General features: G+C 34.3%; 1 protein-coding gene and 1 non-coding gene across 2 annotated transcripts in view; one reads left to right on the top strand and one right to left on the bottom strand.

The window, feature by feature from the left end:
* fzr (fizzy and cell division cycle 20 related) overlaps nt 1-19,017 on the top strand; it is a 71,857-nt gene that overhangs the window by 38,165 nt on the left and 14,675 nt on the right. Inside the window, exons 2-4 of the mRNA XM_034985329.2 lie at nt 1,894-2,171; nt 16,290-16,400; nt 16,759-16,881. Of these exons, the coding sequence (XP_034841220.1) occupies nt 1,894-2,171; nt 16,290-16,400; nt 16,759-16,881 (512 nt within the window). The remainder of the gene's footprint in view (nt 1-1,893; nt 2,172-16,289; nt 16,401-16,758; nt 16,882-19,017) is intronic.
* TRNAI-AAU (transfer RNA isoleucine (anticodon AAU)) lies at nt 18,047-18,120 on the bottom strand. Its single transcript has one exon. It is a non-coding gene; the product is annotated as a tRNA-Ile (tRNA).

Genomic DNA, 19,017 nt, shown 5'->3' with positions numbered 1-19,017 from the left:
ACTGAAGTACGACGTTTAAATGGTTTTTCTGAAACCGTTTATGTATCTTAATTCTTATCTACTGCAAACTCAAACCTAAAAACCTTGCGTCAAAACCAATATTTTAGATAGGCGTTAAAATGTCTAAATATTTGGAATCTTTTTGGTCGTGAATCACCAGGCAGCACGAGCGGTGCCCATATGGTTCTGACAGGACACGACTAATCAGCGCGTGCGCATAGCTATTTACGGCTTAGTTACCTCCGCGTCAGATAAATATCTGTCATTTAGAGGTTTACCATGACGTGTGTGGTTTAAAGTGTTAAATGGCGAGTAGGGCTCTCACGTAAAAGATAGATCCAATCTTCAAAATTTTTTAAAAGGTGTTTCTGTAGTTCCAGTATACAGTAGACATAATATTACGATGTTAAGCTTCTCCTATGCTTGTGATAACCGCTGCTTTTTTGTGGGGGTAATGTTCCTATTTGAAAAATTCACAATAGATATTATTTAGTCAAATTAGTTTTTTTTATTAAAAACTAAAGCTTTTAGGTATATTAACACATTCTTGGCTTTATTTTTAAGCAGATCTATCACGAACAAACCAAAATTTTTAAGGCTCTCGCATTGTGTATGTGTACACAACATCTTTTTCATTCTACATCTTCATTTTAAATAAATAAAATGCTTCTTCTAAAATATTTGATTTTTGTGCTTTACAGGTGTCGTATAGGTAGAAAAACCTCACATTTAATTAATTAATTCAAAATGACTCGCACGAAATATACGTATATTATGCAACCGGCGCGTGCCTATACCAGTTTGTAGATCATTTGCCTCTACACCAAATAATAATTAAATTATTTATTAGTCATGTGTCTAAACAAGTTCAAAAGTTGGAATTTTATAGACAAGATTATGCCTATTTATAGCACGGGAGATAAGTTTCCATCTAGAATATTATAATATCTAGAAAATGATGTTATGCAAATGAAATGCACGAAAAAATCTCTGGCTACATAGATACCTCTGATATAGATTAACGCGATAGAATAGCTCTATAGTTAGATCTTTTAAGTAAAAATACAGCTGACGAAAATCTCTTTTCCTTTTATTATGTCGAATCAAAACTGAGTGACATTAAGTATGTCCAAATTAAAGTTCAACGCAAAAAATTATTCACCTAAAGATATTATGCCCCGCTATGTAAATTCTTAAATATATACGGGATAAAAGTCTTGAAATTTTAGTGTCTTCAAATTAAAATGCCTTATACAGCGGCACTTTTTATACAAAGGACAAAACGAACGTTGCCACAGCGTACGAGATATCGTGGAGAACAGTTGTCAAAAACACATGAAACAGTATTGCCGATTGCAAATACTACCTGCTTTATTTTTTACGAAGGTTTTTAAATGAAATAACTTTGTAATAAGGCGAAATACGTATCATTAATTGCGGTTGCGGTAGTATTTCCAGCACCTCTCTGACTAAAGTAGCCGGTTTGTTCTGAATTTAACTAAGGTCCGAGAGCATGTTATCGTGAACTTTGACAATAAAAGCAACTATTAAGTTATATAGCGTGCCTTATTATTGGAGGATTCTTTTCACCCTTTATTTGATCAGCGTGAATTTATTAGATGATTCTACATGTAGTTACGAGTACTTATTGTACTATTACAAAAACTGTTTTTGTACCTACTAGCTGATGAAGATAAAAGTCGTCAGAATCTCAGACATATTATATGCAATAGTTTTGCTGCCTCATTGGACTTTTAAGCTTGCTACGTGGAACATACAAATCTAAATTAAATCTTCCTTAAATAGTTTATCTAAATTGTGTAACGAAAACGCTTTCTAGTTTAGTAAAAATCTTAAGGACTGTAAATTTTAATAGTACTCTATTCTTTGCAGCTATTCGACGTGGCACAGAAAACCAACCAGCAAAGAAACCACGAAGCGACGGTAGTAATGACGGCGCGGGAGGGGGTCGAGATCATCTAGCATACGGTTGTCTCCTGCGCAATGAACTCCTCGGCGCCCAGATTGAAGAACTTAGAGGTCCTCCTACAAATTGTGCGGAGGGCAACAGAGCTGCGCTAGGCGCTGTGCAGTTAGCATCAGCCGCGAGAGCTGCTTTGGCATACTCACCGCCTGTTTTTAGGTTTCGAGCACCGATACATAGCGCTGAGGTAAGTCCAGGTTTATTTATTTTACTAGACTAGTTGCTTTAAACATTTTCTTTTATGTTTTTCTCTGTTCGGTCTATAATAGAGGAAATCACAATCCTACTTTTCTACATGTTTTCCTCTATGGTATCTTTATGTATATGGTCTTTCCCCCACGTCTTAGATTCAGCAAATTAACTAAGTTTTGATAAGACATTTTTGTCCTCTACGTTTCTCATAAAGAAGTTCTTTTTAATCGCGTTGAATACCGAACTTAATTAGTAATTATTGTTATTACTTATTATAGTGTGCATTATATAAATTAAATAGTTATATAAAGAATGAATGATATTTTAACATCAAAGATTAGGTTTTGCATGAAATCAAGTTACACTCGGAAGACCTTTTTTGCACGAAATCTGGAATCCTCCCGGGTTCAGGTAAGCCGATCACATTCGTATCTATACTTAGAATGTTTGGATTTAAATTGTAAAAGTTATGGCTGGTGATTAAATTGCGTACTTTATATCCTGCCTTAAAAGTTTGTATTTAATTGGCTTTGGTGATTTAAGAGAATTCGACTTTTCACTTTTATTACTACCCTCTAATGCATCTGACAGGCTACAATATGTCTAATAGTAATTCACAATCTTTCAGTCCAAAAGAAAGCGAGAAAATTTATAATATTTTTCAGTATTTTAATTCTTGTCTTCGGCTTCGGCCGCGTTAAATTAGGCTTTGGCTCAGAAGTCCGATTTTGATTGGAATTTATTGTATTGAAGCAGTATTCTTATCAATTTACTTTTGAGCTGCCAATGTTTGTCTCAGTCGTTTCCTAGAGTTTTGCGTGATGTGCGCACTACCACATAAACAGACAAAGTAACATAACTTTATAGTAGAATAGATGATGCCCACGACGTCGTCATGTGGATTTAGGTCATTTAAAAATCCCGTGGATTCTCTTTGATTTGTCGACAGCCTATGTCCCGTCTCTGGGGTGCAACCTATCTAAGTACCTTAATGGATGTGACGTGAAAGAAGATTTTAACAATATTATGCACTGTTCACTAAAGAACATACCAACTTTTGAATTATAAAACATGCTACTAGTCAAATACAATAAAAGTTGTATAAAAACTTTTTGCGTGCACATCAAATTAGTGTGTTCAATCCAAAAGGTATTATCAACAAAAAATCCGCAAAATATATGGATTTGTCTAATTGCACCAAGAATTTTATTTGCCATCAATAAAATCTAATTGAAGAATAAAAAGGTAATTATTAATTTGCACTTTTTTTATGTTAGACCTGCGAAATGTTATATTTTCTGTGTTGACTTTTTGATTTATGCTTTTATGCAGATCATGAAGTGTCGACGATAAATTTGGTTAGGCGGATGAATGCCAAAGATCCGATGCTTTGATGTCACGGGGATATTTATGAACGCATCATGTTGATATATTTTCAATTTTTTTTTTCAAACTTGACGAGTTATTTGGAAAAGAATAATGGGCGACCGTTGTCCGAATGCAATTCGTTTTATTTTCCTGTATCCTTTGATTTGCACTCGCAATAAAACGCCTCTGCAAATTCTAAAATTGCATCGATATTTTTTGTATCGAAAATCATCGTTTTACGGCTGGCGAAAATTTAAATTTCTACATAATACTCATGTTATATTGGTGATATTGAAATTACCGTTTGACCCGGAAATTTTCAGAAGAAATTCTCCAATTTCACTTGACCTCAGCATTTAACCCCTTGATGGTGGTTTCGAATTAAAAGTGCCAATGTATTCAAATGTGCCATTATGTCGCGTAAAGTTGGGCATCTAATGTGGATCGGATCTTGTTGTGACAGTATCTTTGTGAATTTTAAAAATAAACTTCGCATGATGCCATGCTTAGCCGATTTTATTGTAGGGTCATATGATGGCTCGTCCGACTTCTTACCGACGTTGTATTTCCAACAGTCTACTTAAAACCATCAAGTCTCTTAGCTATAATCTTTATTGCATTCGTGTCTTATTTTGCTCTGCATTTGGCACATTCAAATTTGGGTATGTATGTTGTGGTGAAAACAATCGCCTGTTTTGATAGAGTCAACCTACAGCCTGCCCAGAAAAATTAGGCGGTGTCGGGTACATCATTGAGCTATTACATAAATTAGTAGTCTCTATAAAAACTCTAATACAGAATTTACAGGTTAATAATAGCACGTTTGCAAGACGACGTAAGGATATCTAAATACCTACTATAAATGGAAGTAGAAGAGTAGTGTAGTAATAGTAGAAGAATCGCAACAAATAGAATTAAAATCTGTGCGGAAAGCCAGTTTTTTATTCGAATTCTGCAGAATATTCGGAATATTCGGAACTTAAAGTTTATAAATGCATTTCTAACGTTTAGGATATTAGGGTAATATTATTTAGGATGCATTTCTAAGTTTGCCATGATGACAATTTTGAATTTATGTCCATTGGCTTGGCATTATTGTTAGTGTAATTTGAAACTTTTAGTGTCTCCATGGCGCATGGTATCCAACATCGTAAATGTTAATTACAACCATCAGAAACCCAGGGGACAGAAATTATTGGTTTTTCGCAAATGTGTTTAGGAAGTTATATTTTTTGCCTTATTTCGGAGCCCTTTTAGGTGGTTCTTCGATTCTAAATTTAGTAGGTCATGTTAGAGTTGATTAACTTTATCCGAGGTTCCTTACTATATTATGTGTTAATCTTATATTCTTTCTACATTAGTACACAAATGTAGAAAGAATATAAGATTAACACATATACCTTATATATACCTTAAAAGTGTTATCATTAACAGTGTCATCTTCAGTTTATTGAAAATCAATATTTATTTAAAAACAAAAGCAATCTCATAGCAGCTGGCAGCTGGTTGTAGCCTTTAAGTTACATCACTAATAAATAATCATCTTGACTTTGACTTCTGCAATACTAAAATTTACTTTCTGGGTTTCGTAAAAGATGATATCCAACACCTCTCCTTTTACGTGCCGACTGCTGATACAAAATAAGTATTGTTTAGGAATTGCATGAACGCGTCGGTCTCTTTTGTAAAGACAATCTAATAATCGAATGACACTCTTTTCTTTATAGTATATGTGTATTAGTATTATTATGTATACACATAATAAAAACGTGTATGACTATAGACTACAGAGGCTCGCCTCTTTGTAGCGAAATAATGGATACTTTATAATTTATTCTTTTGTCTTGTAATTATTTATGCAAATGTGCGACGGTAGCTCGTTAGCCATAGACGCTTTTGGTTAAAAACATTTATATCTGCATTAAGTTATGTAGCTCTCTATATAGTAATTAGCTTTTGCTCGAAACTTTGTTCGCGTGGATTAAGAGAAGTGTCCTTGCTTTTTTGATCGTAACTTTAAGTCCGTGGTACTTAGAAACTACATTTTTTACGACAATCTTACAAACTACAACTACAGACATACATACCTGTTAGTTTCTGGAGCGTGACTATAAAATTTCATTGATTTTAACATTGATATTTAAATAAGAATCAATCTTTGTTTGAATGCGACGCGCTAGAAAGACACTAATTCACTTAGGTATTTTAAATCCCAGATAAATTCATTGTTTTCCCGGGATGAAAACGGTTCTATGTCCGTCTACAGGTTGCAAGCTGTCTCTATGACTCAGCAGTTCAGCGATTGGTTGCGAAAAGCAGACAAACAGACAGCTAAACAAATAGACAAACAGGCACACTTTCATATTTTAATGTTAGTACAGAATTATGGATTAGAACGATAAAAATAAAATGCAAACACGTTTACAGAGGATGTAGGTATAATAGTGATTTTGTAGGAAATGCTTCCAGGCTGAACGAAATAAATCGCAGTCCGTGAGAAATTTGTGTCTAACTAGGTATAAAACGGAAAACAAGATGGCGTGTGAAAAATTTTATGTACTGTATACATTCGCGAATGTTCTGGGAAGGTATTTTTTCCACGTTTGGTAATTTTTTTTATTGATCTGCGATCTCAAGTGTTGATCTCTTAGATCAAAAGATTTTAATGATAAAGTACTTTCAATAATACTTTACTAAAATTACGACCAAGCCTAATGAGAGGTTAATTATGATTCATTGATTACTCTAATGCTAGAGCACATCTAGAAGAAGTAAGAGATGGTATCAGAATGTTGAGCATTTATTGTTTTAATTAGTACAGATAAAACGATTATTAAATTATTATGTAGCGATTACGACTCCGATTATCATATATACTTCTATAAATCGTTAAATGATGTTTATAAGTTATTCAAGTTACTGAAATCAAAATGCTACAAAATAAACTTAATAATCAAAATTTAAATATTGCAGGTTTTTTCAAAACGCACAGAGTTTTCGAATTTTCTGAAGTCGAAAACAGCGAGCGTCGAGCTTGGGTCGAAAGGTCTTAAAATTAACGAACAAATTCGCATTCGTTATATCACGCGATGACGATGGAAATTCAAACGAAAACAACTTAAAAAAATATTTTTGCTTGATAATCGTTAAATAATTGTAACGAAATAACGATTACGATTTATTAATCGTAAAGTTTATCAGTATAAATAATCGCCGATTACGAATAATCGTAGTCGTTTTATAACTAGTTTTATTGTTCTGGTAAGATGATAATAAAACGCGTATTACTATGCATTTTACTAGAGGTGCCATCCAGGCCATTAAAAAATACCAGCCCTTGGATAAATCTAATTAGCAAGACTAATATCAAAGACCGCAAAGAATACCTTTTACTAGAGGTGAACATCCAGGCCAATGATTTAGAACATACCAGCCGGAAAATACTCGTTTTGACAGTGTCTTAAGTCTGAGCAAAGTCAAAGTGCGCTCTGAAGATCTCGACCTTAGAGGTCGCCAAAGGCTATGATCATGACTTAGTCAATTTGTTGCTAACCAGCATTGTTACGCTTCATTTCCTCACAATAAATCTTCTGTCTTAGGTTACAAATCCCAAAGACTAATAATAACCAGCAAACAATTTTAACATAATCAATACAAGATAGCTACGTGCAAAAAACCCGAAATGAATATTCATTTTATTGACGTAAGTTGAAAAAAGTAGGTACACATCTCGAATAAACATAGGAGCATCATATTTTTAGTGTTAAGCAAACATAAGTAAACGTGTCGGTCCGTGAAGAAAAAATAAAGTGTCGACTTGCAAAAATACCTTTGTGTCTCAATTATCGCGACGCAGCCATTTAGCATGTCCGTGACAATGAGTGTACCAACAAAAACCATATTCTAAGGTTTTTTGCACGGTTTCGTACAAATTACACTTATACAAAATGCAAATTCGCATACCGCGACGCTTGAAAATCTACATTAGTGTACATACTAGGTACATAGATTAAATAATAATTTTTATTACCATACAGGAGACGCGAAAGAAAAAATCTGTAATGTAAATTCTGTTATTTTTTTAACGTTAATGTGAATCTGCGCCAATTTTTCAGAAATCATTTTGAATAAGTTGTCAGGAGACGAAAACAAAAGCATTAAGCAACTTTTCAAAGGATATTCTTTAACTAAAGGAAAGTGGTTAGTGGTATGTCGTCACTGTCTACGTCCTTTACCCATTCAAATTAATTTCTTTATTCATCAAAAATTATGATGCAAGAGTTGCTAAGTCTCTAAGAGGATGTTTTTAATCGAACCTCCTAATTTATTACTTGTGCATCTTTTTTCACCGGCCATTACGCCCAATACAATGCCAATTGTTTTTTACCAGCACAAAATTTCTGTCCCGTCATTTGTCTGTCCGACTGACATCACTCCAGTGGTGACAACGACCTAAAATAATTTATTAAAATTTTACGGTCAAACGCTTAGAATATTAACTTTTGCATGTCATTTGGGTGTCGATGTGTTTTTTCAATACGGAGCTTGGTTGGATGCATGTGTAATGTGTTGGTCACGACTGCTCTGCCAGTTTTTTTTCCATACATAAGCAAGCTCACAACTTTTGTTATTATGTTTTATAGCTTATAAGCTTTATATCTTTGAGAGAAAACTTTGAATCCTTGATAAACCTGTCTATCACTTCCCTTACTAAACTGTCGGATTCAATTAAATAAACATCTGATTCCTCCTAACCAAATCTACGGTTGGGCCAAATTAAAAAAATATCGTAAATTGAATCATGATAGATGCTAGATTTGACATATATAAAAAATCGAACTTAATTAGAACTTGTTACCGGTGATTGCAACATAGCACGTCAAAATGCCTATCGCATTTCAAAATCGTTACTATGCCAGAATCATCGATATTAAGACTTCGATGATGACAAAAAAGTCATAAATAAATTGTATCTAACCAAAGTCGGATGTTTATTAGATTTTTTGCATAGGTACTTACCTCCATTTATGTGCATTAGTGTCTTGTCAGAACATTGATTGGTATTCACGGCCCTCACGATGTACATTATGTGACCCTGCTGTCAACACGTACGCAAAACTTGCCAAAAAACTGGAGTATATATCTTCATTGCGAGTTCGAGAGGTCGCATAATGTATAAAAGCTTAAACATCTAATGGTGTGTTAATTGAAACCCTTTGAATTAGCTGAACGTGCAAATTCTTTGTATTGTAAAGCGGTTTGATTGTTAGCAAAAAATTCGTTCCCGGAATCATCTTTTAAGTCACTTTGATGGAACCATTAGGTATAGGACATCGTAGATCTTATCTATCACTGGTCCTACGTTTTGCTGTATGAAAAGAGAAGTTTGATTATTATTTATCCGTTGCGGCCTAAATCTGGGCAAACTTTTAAGGCGGCATAAAAAAATCTGATGAAATGCTATCGGATGATCGGTACAATCAAAATTCATGACATTCTAGATTTGTGCTATGGCCCCACCCACTTGATTACACATGCTTTGACCGTTGAATACCAATTTCGGCTTTTGTCATAAGAATGCATTGACAGTGACTCAATTCCCAATGCGTCTCCATATAAATCCACATCGGTGCTTTGAATAAATGCTAATTTTTTGGCCACCGAAGTAATTTTTGATAATGTATTGTTATCACACATTTTCGTACCTCCAAATTTTTGTTATTTCATTCTGTATATATATATAGCCTTTGGTTTAGTCTTTCGATGTTATTGATTAATGATACGTGCTTGCCATCTTTTATTATTGCATTTATTTACAATCACTCATTTACATAACAAAAACGTTATAATACCCGTGTCTTGAAAGCTTAAAATTATTTGCGTATATACCATCATATTTCACTAAAAACTTCTACTCAAGCGATTTATATAGGAGAATACCTAAGGTTTTTTGTATAAAAGCGTAATTTTGGTAGCACATGCACAAAAAACCTATTAGGTAGAGAACACGTGCCAATTTTTTATATCGTTCTCCACCTGCCATGTTGGCGGGGTAAATCACCTCTAATTTAACAAGATAGAGCATTTGAATTATATATTCTTAAAATTATTGTCGCTTATTCCCTGTAGGTAGTCTTGTAAATAAATCAACATTGTAGAAATATAATTTTTGTAGCGTTGAAAATATTAAAGTAGAGACAACTAATTTAAGTAGAGGATTTTGAAAAATGTCCTTAAAAACCAATTTTTTTTTTTTTTTTTTTTTTTTTTTTTTTTTTTTTTTTTTTTTTTTTTTTTTTTTTTTTTTTTTTTTTCTAATAATTAATTTTTATTACAATAAAACTTAAAGCTAGCCTTGATTTGACACTTAAAATTTTTTGACACTTATCTGCAAATTAACTCTAAGTAATAATGATTTAAGAAATTATTGATTTATTAAATTAAATATAAAATTGGGTTTAGTAAGCATTTGAGCTTAAAATTGCAGCTGCTTAAAAAAACAGCTGCTTGCGCCTGTTTTGACAGCGCTTGCAATTTCAGAGCCACTCACGGCTCAAGCTTTCCATCATAAGTAACATGCAGGCGCGACGAATCGTCTTGTTGCGGTTTATCTAATGCTTTTTGCTTCAAGACCTTGAACGGATAAAAGTCTAGACGCTTTGCAATTTACAAATTTTGCGCTTGCGCATTTCAATGATGCCTGAGATCCCGGGGTTCATTGGTCCGTTTGTATTACAGTCACTGCTGACTCTTTTTTTATTTATTATCATCAGTAAAAGTCGAAACGTATCTACGATTAAAATTTTCAACGCACGAAGTTTACAGCGTGACGTATTTTTGCATTGGTGCAAAAAGTAGTTGTGGCCCAAATTGGGATTTAATGCTAATTTTCGAAACCCTGAAGTATAAAAATGTAATCGTCTAACATTCAATCGGTTCACGCTATGGTTAATTGATCGTTCCGCATCCTTCGGGAGAGGAATAATAACTCCTAGAGAAATTGATTTCAATTTATTGTTTTCGCAAAACTGAACCGCGACTAAGTGCTGTTACTCACGTGAATTGCAAGTAATGATAGAGTTATAAAAAATGTTATTACTGCTCTCCGAAGTTATTAACTAATTGAAAACTTAATAACTTTAAGAGTAGTAATTATAGTAAAACCTTTTAGCACATTACAGGCTCAAAGCCTTAAAACGTGCAATAAAAACTATTTCAAATGATATACTATTACGACAGGTTTATTTGCTAATCAAATGACTCAAAATGTTCACCATTACGTTTCGCGGCAAAGACAGCTCACCGAGCAAGATCTCGTACAAGGTTTAGTCTAGACTCGCGGTCATTGTCAGGGGATGAATTGTAATTTTTGCTATGTAACATTCGACAGATGCATTTTTTATTTTTATTTTTTATCTGGCTGCATGAAATCGATTTCTTTGTAGTTGTTTTGGAAAATAGTTGGCGGACTGCCGTTGTGTTCTTACAATCTAGATCATGTCTTAGATTGTCCCTGTATTAGAGCCCAGTCACGTTTGGATTGTGTAGGTTGCTGCTTCTAATTTCTAAGACGTCTCGGTCGACATTTCTCGTTAATTATATCGAATCGTATTTTTTGCCGAATGCCCACCGGTGTTTGTATCGGACGCACTCGTAGCCTTGATGGTTGAATGTCATTTACAGACGTATAGGTAAGTGCCTCTCTATGAATTTTTTAATTATAACAATGATCGAAAGTCCACTGATTGACATTTACAAGTCACTAATCACCATGCATATGTCCTATGTGTTATCTGATACATGAAATGTTGTAGTTTCCTAATACGACAGAGTCGTTGACTGACACCGCACTGCGGGTACACGTATCTCAACAATGGAATCCTTTATTAGCTGTTCGTTAGGTATTATGTTCGATCTGAACCTAGGATTGGCCTTTGGTATTATAGGTATCAGACGAGGTGTTCGTTTACCTCTATTGTTATTTGGATATTTAAAAAAGAAATTAAAAATTGAATCCTAATCGGTATTCTCGGCTGTTGCCTTTGACACCCACGTGCAATGCTTTGTATCATGGTTCACCACATGTTTTTAAATAAATCATTAAGATAGAGTTTTCAGACAAGTAGTTTTACTAAATTGCATTATAACAGTGTTATACTTTTGTTTTCGCACAGGTAAAACCACTTAATGTACTTTATCTCAGTTAATATGAATATTGCTCAGGCGATCTAATACTATGTTCTAAGTTTTATAAGCGTAGCTCCTGTGTCATCAGCATTTAGAGTCAGAAGTGCTCATCCGTGTTCACTCAGTGGTTTGTTTACAAAATAAACACCTACCGGTACGCGAGAGAATTTCGCAAGAGGCATCTGCTTGGCCTTAATTTTTTTCTACAATGTCTACAACTCCTTGTTTGCAGAGGCTTTTGCGATCGAGGCCCCATAGGGTGACGTTTGTTTACACTGTAAAGTCAATTGAATCAGCATATTGAGTTAAATTTACGACACCAAATTCAAATTAGCGAGACTTTTGACTTACACCGCAAACACTCCTACATTTTCTTTTTCATTTTTGGGATTTATTCGCTAATTACTTCTATACTCCATAAGCTCGTGGCTATTAGTTACCACCCTACCGGCAAAGCCGTACCGCCAAGTAATTTAGCGTTCCGGTACTACGATGCCCTATAGAAACCAAAGGGGCATGGGTTTAATATAAACTGCCATCTGCATCATTACTTACCACTAGGTGAGATTGCAGTCAAGGGCTAACTTATATCTGAATAAATAAAAAGCATATTATGGCCGCGTTGTTGAAATTTTTCACAATGTACAGACAAATCTTAAATGTATTGTGTTTAAATTAGTATTCTCTTTTGGTAGATCTGAAAGCGGACCGAAGATCTATAGAGTGGCTTATTTTATATGCCGCGTATCTAACGTGACCTGTTTACGGATATGCACAGGTCACAAAATCTGCCATTCATTTATAGTACCAATCAATCTGTTATCTAAGATCTAGTCACTACATGCTAGATTTCTAGCTTTTTATGCGTCTGCTGTCTGAGGTTAATAAACTTGAATACTGATTGCTCATTCATCTTACATCATTGTGGTTTGCGTTTTATTGAAATTTTTCTTTTACTTTTTTCTCAAGGCTGTCATGTCATTAGTGTAATTCGTGCACTGCATTCTGTGATTCTTAATTTATTTAAATGGCTTTTTCTATGGGATTTACAATTTTGTTAAACTTGAAAAATAAGCTTATTTGGTCGTCATTAAAATACTCCACATTTATACATTCCTTTTACGTTTATTCAGTAGCTTTCCGACAGATATAGCAGACGTCCATTAGGTCGACACTCATTGTATGATTCATATAGTTTTGCGATCTATTGTGCGGCGCTTTTTGTCTATTCGCATTGAATAGGGCAATTGTCAGTGGAGGAAATAGGCAATTGTGGATCTATACATTCCTCATGAATGCTAGTCTATGCAATGATCACTACCGTCACGCCAGTTCGACCTTTCTATATTTAAATTCTCATATTATGTTGTACCAACCAAGACGTTGAGTCTAGTTCGTTTTTCACTGGGATGAACACTTCACAAAATGGTGATGATAGCAAAACACGCTGTTATTGTTAGGTAAATATTCTATTTATGTTTTTATTACATCATGACGTGATGTAAAATTGCTTCAAGCATATCGACGGTAATGTTGTTCTGACATTATGCAAAAACATAATTCGTCTAATCAAAATAGCATTAGGAAGGCAAATTATTGAAGAGGTCAAATCTTTTTAGCATTGGCAGTTACTCTTCTAATCCGATTTAGTCATGCGCTACTTATATTCTGTAATAATAATGATACTTTATAATACCTGTAGGAGCTTCCTCGGGTTAAATCTAATGTTCTCATACATCATCGGATTTCGTGAAATCACCGTGCCCAATTACTGATTTATTTTACGTCTCATTATAAGATGAGCGAGAGATATACATTATTGCACACTGCTTTTAGTAATAATCAAAATGGCTAAACACGTTATCTTCCTAAGTCACATCTCTGAATCTGTTATCCACGAGAATCTCAGCTGACGGACCTGCTTGCGCATTTTTAAAACCAGTTGCAATTTCCTGCAGGCAATTTTCGGCTTACGTAATATAATAATATGCATTCGTTTTCGACCACATACCAAGGCCACTGTGTCGACGACCACACGGGGGCGGGGCGTTTACTAAGTCAATATCTCCTTAAGTGGCAGTTGTGAATTAATCATCATGCACACAATGCACTTTCAATCTTATTTCAGCAGCCCCGTTATTTCATTCATAGATGTTTAATGTTCACGTGTTGGATCGGTTTCAAGTTTCAACTTACAGTCCACGTGTTTCTTTATTTGAAATGATTGAATAACCTAAATTCCCTATAACGGTTATGGGCTCGATATCGTGTAGTATTACGTGTAAATCCCTTTTTTATCAACAATATTTATTGTGAATGCGCTTAACGCTCATGTTTATGTGCCAGCGTCTTATGTTTTTGTTTGAAGTGGGTGTCACAACACAGTTATATTTCCATTTGAATCGCAATAATGTGGTTCTGCAAAGCTGGCAAGACGTCTTGTCCTTTTCATGCAGAATGGTTAAATACTGAGTGGGTTTTCCTTAGTCTCACCGGATACCATATCTTCACCCACACTGTCCATATTTTATTCTATTCCGTTTAATATCTTCAAAATAAACCTTCTCTTTAAAGTTCATGCACGTGGTATTAGCATCGTACATTTCGTCCCACGAAATTTGCGATGCTTTTTGAAGATTTGTTCCTCATATAGACCGCAATAAACCGGGTTCATGGCCGTGATTATGGCCGTGAGTTTACGCGAAATGTGCACTTTTTGCAGTAAATTACCGAGAAGTTCCTACGATGTCTCTCAGTGCTAAAATTCGCATTACAGCGTTATGGTAAGATAATAATTGCAGACATTATATTCATTTAATGGTTTTTTTAGAGCCCGTATATCTTGGAAGGTACATAAAAAATGTAGAGCAAAGTAGCGCTAGCAGCTCTACATCTAATGCATATACTATTATTCTCTTTGATATAATAAGACCAATCAAAGAGTTTAAGTAGTGCGATGATGAATTGAAAGCGTATAGTGAAAAAAATCGCTGACAAATCGAGACGCTATCAAATGTACGGAGTTAATTTTGTTACGTTGTAATTTTTTTCACTGCGATTCGTACAAAAGAATACGGGTAGCCGAACCTTTCAAGGACTTAGCGTTACGCTTCAGAAGTTTTCTAGACAATTCCCCGTTTTGTTCTCTAGATTTCCACAATCAACTTACACAATTACTTCGATTTTAAAACAAACGGCTTCTAGTTTATTGTAGTAAATAGTTTGCTAATTTGTGTTACTAAAATTATCGCGCAGTTATTTTATAACTTTGATGAAGATATTACAGACTTATGTTTTTTTGTAGATGCCTTCCAACGCTCGCCAACACTACAGCGTTTAAATTAGTCGAATCAATTTGTCTATAGTTTTTGCTTCATCAGGGTTTTCTGTTTTGCAACCTGGACATTTGTCTCTTTTAATACCCGAGCCCCTAATGAGAACATAGTCATTTGGAAATCTTTCGCTGTCTCTAATACTTATGAACGTGCTTCCTCTTTAGCTTTTTAGGGTTCCGTACCCAAAGAGTGCCAACGGGAACCTATTACTAAGACTCCGCTGTCCTTCCTTCCGTCCGTCTGTCTGTCAGCAGGCTGTATCTCGTAAACCGTAATAGGTAGAGAGTTGAAATTTTCACAGAATGTGTATTTTATTGCCGCTATAACAACAAATACTATCAATTTCAATATGACCGCCTTGAAAATTGAAAAAAAAAATGTTTATTTCTTGTACGATGGTACGGAACTCTTCGTGTGCAATTCCGACTCACACTTGTCCGTTTTTTTGTTCGCCATAATCACAATCCGTTGTCCAATCTTACGTTGTGTATCTTACATTGTTCGATAGTAATTGTGAACTTAATTTAGACGGAAATCTCAAGAGTATTATTGTGGTCATCGTATCTTGATGAGTTTCCTCTGTGTCTATAATGAGAATGTCAAGAGATACCTGTAACCAGACTTTAGATCCGTAATAAAGTTTAGTTAGTTTTTTATCGACCCGCGCGTTTAAGATTCGTTAAGTAGTTAAAGTTTTCGATTAAATTTAATTTATTTCCATGTCCAATCATTTTATTGTCTCTCAAGTTGTCAAGTGTTGATTGAATTACAAATACTTAACTGTTTATAAGTTACGACTACTTGACTTCTTGTGGTAAGCTTTTTAAGAAAATCATCTCTACACAAATATATTTATTATGTATTGGTCTACGTAATAAATGTCTCTGTCTGAATTCTTAACGAAAGATGCATGCTACGATTTATTCATACCTGGCTCGTCATTCGACTTTATAATATAACATTAGGTCTTTGCTCTGTCACGTTTATTTGATTCAGGTTTTTTTTATTGCGTTCACTTATTTTAGTGCACTTTACGACCATAACCTAAACATCATTATATGTACCATTTGAAAATTTAAAACTTATTTTGTATACCATTTGAAAATTTTAAACTTCTTTAGTATTATTCACGTGTTTTATGGGTTTCTTCAGAAACACAGATTTTAAACGTTTAACTTTAACGAGTTTCAATGTGTTTTAATGTAAATTTTTCATTGTTTCAGGAGAATATAGACCCCTCGCCGTACAGCCTTTCACCTGTGTCAGCGAAGTCACAAAAGCTGTTGCGGTCACCGCGCAAAGCTACACGAAAGATTTCAAGGATTCCCTTTAAGGTACAAATTACATTAACATAATATTTACAATCATCAAATACAAACATGTTTTCAAGAAAATGTAAAAATATTAATAAAATATTTGCGCTCAACGAGGATCTTTTAATTTTAACTGAACAGCTATCTATCTATGTAATTGACCGAGATAACCCATCATCTTTGTACAATTCCAATAGAAGCGTAGCCTAACCGTAACTTTTTTTGGTTTGCGAAAGGTTTTTTATTATGAAAAATTGATTGTGTTAGAAAAAAACTGTACTCGTCCGTTTTTTTTTATACAAATCCATAGTTCAAACTGACGTCAATTTTGCTCCTATCTATCCTCAATGTAACTTTAAAAATACCGTTTATTTTATAGGTGTTAGACGCACCCGAGTTGCAAGACGATTTCTACCTCAACCTGGTAGACTGGTCCGCACAGAATGTACTCAGCGTGGGCCTGGGAAGCTGTGTCTACTTGTGGAGCGCATGTACCAGCCAGGTATGTCTATATTAAATGCACATAAGTATAAAAGGAGAAGTGACTGACTGACACACTAACAAACCAACAAACTAACACACTTTCGCATTCTACAACAATCTACTTCTTTTTTTAGTATTAAAAAAGTATCAACTTACCTATTACATTAGGTATTAAATTAAAATTGAATAATTATACTTGAACTAAATCCAATTGAAATAGGCAGTGCCTTTTTCTGGCATGTGGCATGCTTACACACTCACAAATATTGATGCAGCATATTCACATAAAATACCGAGTTTATTTTCGTAAACTTACTTCAATATGAGACTAGATTCTCGAATCCAGATTGTATAGAAAATGCAGAATTTATAGATCCCGTGGAGTTATCTAAACAATGCGATGCTGATATAATCTTAGACACGCGAGAATTTCTAGTTACAGTGTTAGTTTTACGACTTATTAATGAGATATATCTATTAAATTAATTCATTTTTAGATATATTTGTGGCACACCCGTAACAGTGGTCCCGTAGATATTTTGCATACTTTATACTGTGTAGGTTTTCAGAATTTATTTAAATGGTTTCTCAAATATTTTTTCATTTTTACATTGAGTTTTATCCAATCTATATGTGACCTGTCAATAAATTAATTACAGCAACGTTGTTATTTGTCAAAAAACCGCACAATTTTTGACAAGTAACGAGGCTATGAGTAACTGATCGAAAATTTACAGATAGATTGAATGTTGTAATCCGACGTAGTTAACTTAGTCGTAAAACTGTGTAAATCAGATTCTGTAACTTTAGTACATAACAGTCCTACATAGGTTCCAAAACTCAAAATCTTACTTGTTGAACCGTCGCGTCGTACGAGTAAAAATTTGCATTGCATTTGCATGTATTGTAGTCTGCACTCTGCAAAACTTGTAGAAAGAATGGACTAAAATAAAACATAAGGTTCTATTTACGTAAACAGTAAAGAACCCCAAATCGCGATACATGTTTCTATAAGCGCAGACAGGAAATCGAACGAAAAAAACGAAGCGAAATATCGAAAAACACCTAATGTCTATCATATTACACGTATTTATGCTAAACAAGAGACCTTCCAATGCAAATTATATTTTATTCGTACATAACTAAATAAAAAATATAATAACATGCAATTCGCAAAAAGTCATTGGCCCATGAGGGGATCGAACCCGCGACCTTCGCGTTATTAGCACGACGCTCTAACCAACTGAGCTAATGGGCCGACGGAATCTACGTCGAAAAACCTCGATGTATTATCTTTATGCGACATAAAACTGACGTGAAATTATTAAATTGATAAACCAGTCGCTTCGTCAATACGAAGGCAATAAAATTCGTCTAGTTTAGTGCATCGGGATTTCTATAGAGACAGATTATGTGCTATGTTATAAATATAAATCGGTCAAGCCTGAGTTCACTCTATGGATTTAATCAAGACTGACCAGATACTTAGCGGAGAAATTATTGCCATGATTTATAGACCTCAAACGAATGATGTTTTTAATGATTTATACCTAGTCTTCAAATTAATGTTTTTGTAAATCTAGTATAACACGTTGGTGGAGACTGTTAAAGAGCTTCAGGGTAGAGTTAGGTAAATATGTATTTAGATTTCCGTCGTCCGATATAAAAATAGGAAAGAAATTACGTTTTGCAAGGCATCATTGCATTTACTTTGCATCATTTATTGATGTATTTCTAGTTTCTACAATAGATATTATTTTCCTAGTCTGAAATTAGACGCATTATAGGCTTTTAGGTATTATTTAAAACAATGGGGCCGATTCTCTTGTACGCAATCTCTAAACTAAACTAAATTAACAGGTCTAAATCTAGTGGTATCCTTTTCCGCAAGCAACATTATGAAAGGGATAGCATTCGATTTAGACGTTCCATTTTAGTTTAGTTTAGAGATTGTGTACAACGAAATTAGCCACAATATGTAGTTTAGTTTAGTCGGATAGATATATACATATATAATATAGTCGGAATTTATTTGCTGGTAGTACAAGCTTGAAAGCTTAATAGTGGCGTGCAGATCATAGAGGCATAAAGGCACTGCTTACCATAATGGAAATAGCTTAATGCTCATTTTTCACTGTGTCTACTAGTAGATATG

This window comes from Maniola hyperantus, chromosome 4 (genome assembly GCF_902806685.2).
Source record: "Maniola hyperantus chromosome 4, iAphHyp1.2, whole genome shotgun sequence".
Classification (NCBI taxonomy): domain Eukaryota; kingdom Metazoa; phylum Arthropoda; class Insecta; order Lepidoptera; family Nymphalidae; genus Maniola; species Maniola hyperantus.
Note: the sequence above shows the minus strand (reverse complement) of the source record. Positions and strands in the feature narration are given on the sequence as shown.